At 58.7% G+C, this 10,395-nt stretch overlaps 1 protein-coding gene and 1 long non-coding RNA gene across 2 annotated transcripts; one reads left to right on the forward strand and one right to left on the reverse strand.

Annotated features, from left to right (window-relative positions):
* Positions 1-1,004: 1,004 nt before the first annotated feature.
* PIM1 (Pim-1 proto-oncogene, serine/threonine kinase) lies at positions 1,005-5,442 on the forward strand. Its single transcript, XM_075174381.1, has 6 exons — positions 1,005-1,527; positions 1,623-1,729; positions 1,821-1,871; positions 2,552-2,918; positions 3,577-3,753; positions 4,040-5,442. Exons 1-6 carry the CDS (start codon positions 1,020-1,022, stop codon positions 4,195-4,197), a joined length of 1,368 nt encoding a protein of 455 aa, XP_075030482.1. The 5' UTR covers positions 1,005-1,019; the 3' UTR covers positions 4,198-5,442.
* Positions 4,960-8,798, reverse strand: LOC142093322 (uncharacterized). The gene is made up of 2 exons (XR_012677396.1): positions 5,798-8,798; positions 4,960-5,693 (listed from the first exon to the last, which is right to left on the reverse strand). It is a non-coding gene; the product is annotated as an uncharacterized LOC142093322 (long non-coding RNA).
* Between the last annotated feature and the right edge of the window lie 1,597 nt (positions 8,799-10,395).

Genomic DNA, 10,395 nt, shown 5'->3' on the forward strand with positions numbered 1-10,395 from the left:
GGTGGTGGCGAGCCCTTCCCGGGCGGCGCGAGGGCTGAGCCGCAGCTCCGTAGCCGACTTTGGGGTTTGCGTTTTGGTTGTGTTTTATTATTTTTTAAAAAAAAGAAATACTAAAGGAGTCGGGAGCTCACCAGCATTTCCAGTAAACCCCATTCGATTTCAAGCAATTCATCCCACAAGTATGTGTGGGATGCTGGGAACTCCTCGGTCTCGCTCGGGCGCGGGAGCCCAGATGGGCTTCGTCTGGAATAATTCAGCTCCCGGTGGCTGGAGCTCTTTGCTCTAAATGCTAATAGAGTGAGTAATCAGAGACCTCCATCCAGTAAATTATTTATCTTATCTCTGGAACTCGGGAAAGCATCTCAGCCAGCGACTTCTGCGGAAAAAAAAAAAAAAAAAAAAAAAGGGAAAAAAAAATTAAAGAAAAGGGTTGTTAGTCAAGAGTCCCCAGCTGGAATCGCCGCTGTTACTAGAAAAGGGAAAAGTTCAGACACCGCTTTGCCCGCGATGAACTAACGGCAGCGTGGGATGCGCCGGCGGGATGGGCTCCGGGGGATGCCGAGCACCACCGGGACGTTGTGAGATTGCAGGGAAAAAAATAATAAAGCGAAGAACAAGCTAAAAAAAAATTGGGATTTTCGCGTGGCTTTGGGGAGGAAGAGGAGCTCCGTGGCTCCCACCCGGCTGGGTTCTGCCTCCCCGGCCGCGGGGATGCTGCAGCCGGACGGGGCGAGCAGGCAGCATGCCCGCGGCCCCGCAGGGCCCGATCCCGGGGTGGCACCGGTGTCCCCCCGCACCGCCGCTCGGGTGGGTTCCCCTCGCCCCCTCCCGCGCCTGCTTGCGCGCGCTTAACGAACAATCGCCCGTTCTGTCAAAGCCCTGGCAACCGCGGGACGCGGTCGGACTCCCGTTGAGAACGGGGACGCGAACGGACAGACGGCCGCACCGGCGGACGGCAGCAGCCGCTCTCCAGGCCCCGCTCTCCCCTGTTTCTCGCACACCCCCCCCAAACCGGCGGGATGGCGCCCCCCGCCCCCCGCCCGCCTTTGGCGCCTTTTCCTTCCCGCCACGTCGTGGCCCGCCGCGGCCTCTCCTCCGCGCGGGTCTCTCCCTATTGGCTGTGGCGCCGCTGGGCGGGCCGCTGCGGTTGGGCCTGGCGCGGCAGCGCCGCCCCCTGGCTCTCCCTGGCCCGCCCCCGGCCCCCGCTACTCCCGGGGCCGGCTGGGGGCCGCCGCGCCACACGGGAGCCCGGCAGTGCGCGGAGCAGCCGCGCCGCGGCCGCTCCCTACCCGCCCAGCTGCCGTCAAGCTCCAGCCTCCTTCGTTCCGGGCTCCCCCGCCCGACCTCCGCCGCTCGGCAGCCCGACCGCCGGAACCGAGCCAGCGGTGCCCGGTCCGGTTCGGGAGGTGCCGGGACCGGCCCCGAAATCGGGCGAGGGGGCCGGGATGCTGCTCTCGAAAATTAACTCGTTGGCCCATCTCCGTTCCGGGACCGGTGGGGAGCTACACACCGCTAAACTACAACCCGGTAAGAGAGAGGCGGCCCGGTTTTGCTCGGCCCGGTTCGGTTGGGGGCCGGTTGGGGCCGCGGGCGGAGCGCTGACCGCCGTGTCCCGCCCGCAGGGAAAGAGAAGGAGCCGTTGGAGAAGCTGTACCGGGTGGGCCCGCTGCTGGGGAGCGGCGGCTTCGGCTCGGTTTACTCGGGTATCCGCCTCTCCGACAGCACCCCGGTAAGTGGCGGGGACGGCGGCGGGGCGGAGGAGGAGGGGGAGGCGGCGGGGCGGGCGGCGTGCTCAGCCCGCCGCTCCCCTTGGCTTGCAGGTGGCCATCAAACACGTGGCCCGGGAACGCATCTCCGAGTGGGGCGAGCTGGTGAGTGACTGGGGGCACCGGGAGAAACGCGGGGCATCGCGGGTGGGGATAAGCCGAGGCCCGGGCTCGGGTGGAAACCGGGATACCGCGGGGGGGGAGCGGGCGTGGGGTCGCCGGGGGATGCGGAGCATCCCCTGGGCAGGGGGGACGCCCAGGCACCGGTGGGGCGGGGCAGGGGGGCACCGGAGCATCCCCTGGGCAGGGGGGACGCCCAGGCACCGGTGGGGCCGGGCAGGGAGGCACCGGAGCATCCCCTGGGCAGGGGGGACGCCCAGGCACCGGTGGGGCCGGGCAGTGGGGCACCGGAGCATCCCCTGGGCAGGGGGGACGCCCAGGCACCGGTGGGGCCGGGCAGGGGGGCACCGGAGCATCCCCTGGGCAGGGGGGACGCCCAGGCACCGGTGGGGCCGGGCAGTGGGGCACCGGAGCATCCCCTGGGCAGGGGGGACGCCCAGGCACCGGTGGGGCCGGGCAGGGGGGCACCGGAGCATCCCCTGGGCAGGGGGGACGCCCAGGCACCGGTGGGGCCGGGCAGGGGGGCACCGGAGCATCCCCTGGGCAGGGGGGACGCCCAGGCACCGGTGGGGCCGGGCAGGGGGGCACTGGAGCATCCCAGGCAGGGGGTACCGGACCCCCAGTGCCACATCAGCCCCGCTCACGGCATCGTGGTCCCCCTGCAGCCCAGCGGCACCCGTGTGCCGATGGAGATCGTGCTGCTGAACAAGGTGGGCTCCAGCTTCCGCGGCGTCATCCACCTCCTCGACTGGTTTGAGCTGCCCGACAGCTTCGTGCTGGTGCTGGAGCGTCCGGAGCCATCGCAGGACCTCTTCGACTTCATCACGGAGCGGGGGTCCCTGTCCGAGGAGCTGGCGCGGGGGCTTTTCCGCCAGGTGCTGGAGGCCGTGCGGCACTGCCACAACTGCGGCGTCCTGCACCGCGACATCAAGGACGAGAACATCATCGTCGACCTCGCCACCGGTGAGCTCAAGCTCATCGACTTCGGCTCCGGCACCTTCCTCAAGGACACAGTCTACACCGAATTTGATGGTGAGCCCACACCCGGGGGGATGCTCCCGGTACCGGGCATTGCACAGCCCCAGCCTGGCCGGGCATCGGAGGTTCCCCCGTTGCGGGGGGAGGGAAGGATTAATTATTCAGCTGGTTGCCAAGTTGCTTTTTGGTGTGGGGCGGATGTTGTGAAACGGGAGCCGGCTCCTGGCCCTGCCGACAGCCTCCGCCACCCACCCTGCCCCGGGCTGGGGCGGGGGGAGCCAGCCCGACAAAAACAAACACCCGTGGGGGTAGCAGAGGGGGGGTTGTAAAACCCGTACGCTGGCCGGTTTGGTTTGCAGGCGTGGAAGGGCTTGGGCTGCTTCGCTCCCCTTGTTTGCCTTGGCTTTTTTTTTTTTTTTTTTTGCCAAGGCGGGGGGGAAAGGCGTGGTCTCTCCCCACCCGTGGGTTTTTTTTTTTTTTTTGCATGTAACGGTCGGGCCTTCCCCGGGTCCGTGCTGCCCTCTTCCGGCACCGGCGGCTTTTTTTTACAACCCAAAGTTTGTAAACAAGAGTCACGTGTTGGCGAGGGGGTGGCGGGTCACACCGTGTGTCCCCCTCGCCACCGGTGCAGCTCCCGCATCCCCAGGGATGCTCGGGCGAGGATCCGGGAGCAGACAGCATCCGCCTGACAAGCTCCGCCTGTATCCCATAGGAACGCGGGTGTACAGCCCGCCAGAGTGGATCCGCTACCACCGCTACCACGGCCGTTCGGCAACGATCTGGTCCCTGGGCGTGCTGCTCTATGACATGGTCTGCGGGGACGTCCCCTTCGAGCAGGACGAGGACATCATCCAGGGTCAGCTCTTCTTCCGACGGCGGGTCTCTCTAGGTGGGTACCCGGCTTCACGGCGGGGGGGGGATAACGGGTTTTGGGAGATGGCACCAGCCACAGGAGCATCCTGCTCTTACAGCTATGGAGGAGGTTGATCTCCCATGGTTAGCTGGAGGAGGTGCACATGTCCTGCCATCCTGCTCTCCTCCAAAACGGATAATCGATTGGGAGGTTTGGGTGCAGCTCTGAGCGCACCCAGCATGGCCTGGGCACTGCGGATGCTGGTACAAGGTGGACAGGAGCCTTCTCCGACTGACCAGCGGTTTCTTGTTCCTCTCCCCAGAGTGCCAGCACCTCATCAGGTGGTGTTTGTCCATGCGCCCCTCGGACAGGCCATCTTTGGAAGACATTTTCAACCATTCTTGGCTGCAAGGCATTCACCTGCCCCAGGAGACAGCAGAGATCCACCTGCACAGTTTGATCCAGGAGCCTGGAAAGTAACAGCTCCACGTGTCTCCTGGCCATAAGAAGCAAAGAAAACCAAGACTTTCTCCTCGTGACCGTAGCACTGAGCAGGGATCATCAGATGGGAACACGCACATCTTGTCCTGGAGCTGGGCTGGAGACCTGGTCTTCCAAGCGCTGGTGGCCACCATCCAACCCAGCTGTCCTGGACTCCATCTGAATGACCCCGTCTCATTTGATGTTTTGCCAGTAAATATTTTTTTTTTGGTTCTGTTTCTGGAGGCTCCCAAGTGTCTTCCTGACCTGCTGAATTCGGGACCGCGAGAGGATCGGAGACCTTGTTGCGAGAAAAGCTTCAACGGGGGAAAACTGACTGGGGGGGAGGGCAGGTACCGCAACCGAATGGCTGTCTCTTCTCCGCTGTCACCGTGCTCGAGTGCCTTCAGTTGCGATTTGGGCTGTGCTGGAGGAAATACTTGAATTTTCCTACACTGCTGCTTTTCCAAGACTCGCCTGGGTATATAGTTCCTTTTCCCTTTTCAAAAAGAAAACGGGTCAGAAGACGCTTGGGAGCCAAGCGGACGATGCCTCGCCTCCCGTGCCTCCATCTCGCGTGGATTTTCTGGGGTTCTTTGCTTCCCTGTGCCCTCACGAATGCACAAACAATGCAAACCAACAGAGCTGTAAATGTGTACAAAGTTATATAGGAGCAAAGCTTGATGTACAGTTGTTCATAGTGATAACATTTTACCTTTTTTTTTTTTTTTCCAGTTTTTGTTTTTAATTTATTTTCATGAATTTGTTTTTGTTTTTTAAAGGAAGAGTTCTAGCCGGTAGGATAACTTATTTATTTATTTATAATTCACGTGGGTTTCCAACCCACGCCTTGCTTCTACAGCTGCTGATCCCCCGGTTTTCCATTCGGGTCTTCCCTCCGTGTCTGTCCTGTGTCCATCCCTGGGTCCGTAGCGTTTCTGTCGGCTGTCTGGCGGAGGTGCGGAGCGGCTGTCTGCTCCCCAGCTGTCTGTGTACATAGTTCTGGTTGCTGTTGTTTCCTTGCCACGTGCAGATCTCAGTTTGCAGATGAGTTTTGGTTTTCCCCACGGGTGTCTTGTCTGGGGCTGGGGAGGGGCGAGCCGGCCCGGGCTGTCCGCGCTGTCGAGTCTTTACATGTAACCAAGTGTGTAGCCGGCGGGTTTTTTGTTAATAGTTAATATTGTACAGGGGAATTCAGAAATCTTATTTTTTTTATGCGGTTTTAAATAAAAACAAACCACTTGATGCGATGGAGACATCCCTTTATTGTGGGGCGGGATGAAGGATGCTGGGAGCGCGCTGGGTACCGGTGACCGCACCATGTCTACTCTGGGGTCCGCTGGTTTGTCTCCAGCCGAGACTTAACTCCAAAGGTCCCACCCAAAGGCTTGCCGAGCGGCGTTAACCAGGACCAGCCAGCCGAAAGCACCACGGGGAAGGCTGGATCAGGCCCTTGGCGGGGTGTTTCCAGCACCGGACTGCTCCTGACAGGTCTCCTGGGAGAGATCAAAGGGGTGTGGAGCCCTTTTCGTTTCCATTCATCCGCAGGCTGGTGCGGAGCATGTGCTGGGGACGGCGAGTAAACAAAGATCAAAGCAACCTTACGAAACGCCGGATGTTGTCAGCCAAATTAAATTTTGGTAAGGCAGATCCTGTTGCTCCGGCTCTGTTGGCGCGGAGCGGGTGTTGCATGCCGGGTGCTGGTGGGTGAAGAAAGCCGCCGGCGGGCTGTCCCCACCTCCAGCTCGGCTGTGGCGAACGCGGAGCGAGAGGAAGTCGATTTTCGGATTACGAGAAGTCGGTCGCTATCAGTCAGCAGCGGTAACGTCTCGCTCGAGCTTTTACCCTCCAAACTGTCAAACCCCACCTCCCAGCTCTGCGGCGCTTCGGCTTCAGGGGTGTTGTTTTTTTGGTTTGGTTTGTTTGTTTTTTTTTTTGTTGGGATTTTTTTTTTTTTAAATTAATGTGTTGAATTTGGAAGCTCTGTTCCTGCTTGACCTCACGGAGCACCTGCTGGTGCGTGCACACAGCGCTGTGTGTCTCCTACTCCAAGGAAGGAGCACATTTCCCTTTCTGCAGGTTGCTTGGCAAGACCCCAGCCAGATCTGATGCAGAACAGGGCTTTCCTTGGCTTGCCCCATGACTTTCTTGCTTAAAACCCCCATGCCCAGGGAGTTCCCCCTTTCCCTGGGTCACCCCAGGCTTGCCAGCACCAGTCTCTGAGCTGCGGGGCTGCTGTCGGAGGAAACCGGGGGTCCTGGAGCCACGTCCCAGCCTCGTGGGGTGATCTGGTGTGCTGTGTCACCGCTGTGCCTCTGCCCTCAGCAGAAAGTGTTAATTCTGTTTGTTTTTCTTTTTTTTTCTTTTTTTTCTTTTTTTTTTTTTTTTTTTTTTTACTCAGCTGCATCTTTCATCTCCTCCTCGGGGCTGCTAGAAGCAGGAAGCGCAGCTCCAAACGCCTTCAAAGTTTAGGCCTATTTTGAGATGTGGTTTGTATTTAACCTCCTCTCTTGCTTTTCCCCCGGACCATCCGGGAAGCTGCTCTTACACGAAAGCAAACCTCTCCACCACGCCGCCCAAGCCCCTCGGGCAGCCACTGTCCCCCCCCCCGGCACCACCGAAATGCTATCGCGGCCGACCCGGCTGCAGGCTGAGCTTGGCCCACCCTTCTCGTAAATGCTCGCTAACTGCTGCGACGTTTCTTAGAAAACTCGCCGCAAAAAGGCTGAGCAGGTCCGGCGCGGGGCTGGGGTGCTGATAGTCACTTCGTTTCCGCCTGTTGCTGATGATTTTGGCCCCACTGGGCTTGTGCTGCAGGAGGGGAGCGGTGCCATCGTGTCCCCCGGCAAGATCCCGCTGCCCAGGTACCATTTTGTTCTGCTGGGACCACTGGCTGCATCCAAAGTTTGGGTGTTGGAAAGGATCGGTGCATGTTTGATCCCCTGTGCACAACCTTCCTGTGCAGTAATACCTTCACCTGGCTGAGAGCTACCAGATTTGTGTCCCAGACCTCTGCCACGGGGAAAGGATCATGATAGATGAGATGGGAGACCCGAAGATGGGCAGCTGCAGCATTGCTTCCCTCCACGGCACCCATCACCGTCGCATTGTGGCATGGGGACTGCACACAGGGGCTGGAGGAAAGGAAAAGGCCTTTTCACCCCTCGTTTCTCCTTGCTCGGGGATATTCACTGCCTTTTGGAGCCGTCAGCATGACAGGAGGGGACGAAGCCGAGGAGTTACCCAATGAGAAGTGATTTGGAGCCAGCATCACTCTCTCACCTCCCTTTCACAACTTTTTATTGCTCCCCGGTGTCAGCAGGGGAAGTATCCACAATTCAGAAAGCGGGAAAAAAAGGATGAAGCAGGACCAGGGTGAGATTTCAGGCCATTGGACCTCCCGTTCTGGGAGCACTGGAGTCCCATGGATGACTGAGGACTTGCAAAGGGCCAGCACTCATCATACCTGTACGCATCCGTCCCCAGCTAAGGTGCTTGGCCATGCAGAAAGGACTGGCCAGGGGAGCCTGCAGCCACAGCAGAAGGGACGTTTCTATTTTCCACATCCCTTTCTGGGAATGGGAGATGAGCAACAGTCAAACATCCGACACAGCTGGAAAAACGCAGTTGAGCACCGAGGAGAAAAGCTGCCCAGGGAGCGGGGGCCGGGCTCGCCGCAGGGACCTGAAGAGCAGGAGACTTGGAGGTGGCATCTCGCCTCGTATCCCGTCGCAAGAAAAACATCCAGCTGCCCCCGAGGCGGTGTCTGAAACCCTTTGGCCCTTCTCGGCACAGTGAGTCACAGGAGCTATTTTAAACACCTGCCTTGGGACGAGGTGAATTATCAGCGAACCAGGTGTCCCACGGCTCCAGCTCCCTGGTAATGAAGCCTTGTGGAAGTTGGTTTCCGAGTGCTTTGCCGACGGCCTGTGTGGCAATAGCATTATCTCCACGGGGCATGTAGGGAAACTGAGGCACGGTGCCCCAACTCGCTGGAGATCTTTTGCGGTGGAGCTTGGGCTTGCCTGTCTTTCCCTGCCCTATCCCTCCTCAGGCTGGGACTGGCTGCGGAGGAGCTCCCAGCTTCAGACTCCCGATGTCCCCATGTCCCCTGGGCAGGGGGTTTAGTCCTCCAGGAGCCGAGACCAAAGCTCTGCATCCCTCTCAGCATGAACCTGGGGTGAAACATGTCCCTTCCCAGACCGAAAAACCCCCGGTGCTGTGACCGTGAGGGGGGCCAGGTGCTGGTTTCAGGCACCTCAGCCCTGCTCGAGACTAAAGTCTCGTGTTTTGGGGTTTACACTGACCTTCCCGAGAGTGGGATCTGCGCTAACGCTGCCTCCATGACACATCGAAACTGCATCACTTGGCCTGAGAGTTGGTGGGGGTTTTTACGAGGAAAAAACACTTTATTCACTGTAAAAAAAAAAAAACAACCGCAAAACCTTTCCAGTGTGTAAAGTTGAGTCAAATTTAGCAGCTTCAGCTAAAGAAACATGTATTTAAAAGGAGTAATCAGAGTGTTTCTTTCATCCTTTTCCAAGCTTTTGGTCCCTTTCCTCCGGAGTAATATTTTTGTGTCCTTAATCACCGTGTTTATTACAGTTAGGAGGGGGGGTTAAGCGACCCAAAAAATGAAACAACAGCTCCTGTTTCAAATTGAAGCAGCCACTTCAGTTAACCTGAAATGACACACAGGCTCACGCGTGTGCATTTGAAGGGCGAGCGGGTTGCAGGGACGGAGATCTCACCCCGCTGCAAAAGCTGTGAGAAAAACAGAAGCAGCAAAATGTCATTTCAGGTCAACCCCTGCCAAAATTCTTCAGCTTCCGCCCCCCCCCCGAAATGGGCCTCCTAAGCCATCGGTACCGACCCCAACGGAAACCGCCCCCGCGCTGCCAACCGCGTGGCACGGATGTGCCACGGCAGCTGTAATCTCAGTGCCAGGCTACTACTCGTAGTAGATAGCTCACTGTAGCATCCCTGGGTGTGTGCATGGCTGCACAGATGCATGGGTGCGTGTAGATCCCCCCAAAGCACATAGATTTGGCTCAATTTGTCCAAGGTTGGCTCCTGCCGTCACCGGCTGAGACCTGACGGCAATCGAAGCACAGTCGTGGATGCCGAGGACTTGGATTTCAGTCCTTTCACCCATCTTCCGGGCGGATTTTCTCTCTTTTTGGGGAGAGGAGCAGGATGTGGGCAGAGCGGAGACAATGAGCCACCTTCCCTCGCCAGGGCGGAGGGGTCACTCTCCTGTCTCTCTAGCAGGGTGTTTCCAAACAAAGTCTTTGATAAAGCCAATAAATGAAGCACGAGACGATGATGTATGAATTGCCATGGAATAGCAGAAGGGAAAACTCCGAGGAGGAGGATCTGTTCCTCAGGCTGAGAGGGAACAGCAAAGCCAACCCACCCTGCCTAGCCGGAGGGGACGCAGGCATCCAAAGGAGGCTTTGCAGGGATGCGCAGATGCCGAAAGTGACTCTAGGACAGATGGACAGACTCTCGGGCGTGCTCAGCCTCCCACGGACATCGAGGGCTCCCGCTCCGATGTGGGATGGTTTCCATTTCTCAGAGTTTGCAGTCGTGTTATGGGATGAAGTGATTTGCGATAACCCTGTTTGTTGCACCTTGTAGCCCACAGGTTTTTAACTCTGGGTCGAAGGAGCAGTTTCCACCCTGTTTCCTCCCTGTTGTGACCATCTCCTTTCTGGAAACTTTCCTAGTCCAACACAGCACCTCCTGACCAGGAGGGCAGTGATCTCCCTGCAGCTGGGTACCCCAAAATGCTCTATTTTTGCCAGCTCTTAAGTTTCCTTTCTCTGCTTCAGCTTCGGGATGGGAAAAGGAACCGATTCTTCTCTCTCGGTTTTCGTTCTCATTCAGAATCGAAAGCTGTTGGAGACCCTGGGCTCGCTGCCACGGTCGTGGGCTCGCTCTGCCCCCCAAAATATCGCCCTGTACCTCGAGAGCGGCTGATGGAGAGGGAAGGAGCAGCAACAGGTTGGGTCGGGGCGAAGCACCCAGGTGCCAGGCCAGGCCCTGCGGCCAGGCGCCAGCGACGAGCCTGTGCCGCCCTCTGCTGTCAGCCCCGTCCTCCCAAAGCGGGCTGGTTTTGGAGAAATGCGCCTGCTTTTTAAATTTTTCTTCCCTTTTTTGAGTGCTCCTGACCCTTCTGCGTCCTGAAAGGCTCGC

Source organism: Calonectris borealis, chromosome 26 (genome assembly GCF_964195595.1).
Source record: "Calonectris borealis chromosome 26, bCalBor7.hap1.2, whole genome shotgun sequence".
Classification (NCBI taxonomy): Eukaryota; Metazoa; Chordata; class Aves; order Procellariiformes; family Procellariidae; genus Calonectris; species Calonectris borealis.

Bases quoted from the DNA above. Each gene is read 5' to 3' on its own strand.
- PIM1 (XM_075174381.1), top strand. From the start codon at position 1,020: ATGGCGCCCCCCGCCCCCCGCCCGCCTTTGGCGCCTTTTCCTTCCCGC. The intron at 1,528-1,622 runs GTAAGAGAGAGG...TCCCGCCCGCAG, and splicing joins CACCGCTAAACTACAACCCG to GGAAAGAGAAGGAGCCGTTG. The intron at 3,754-4,039 runs GTGGGTACCCGG...TCCTCTCCCCAG, and splicing joins CCGACGGCGGGTCTCTCTAG to AGTGCCAGCACCTCATCAGG.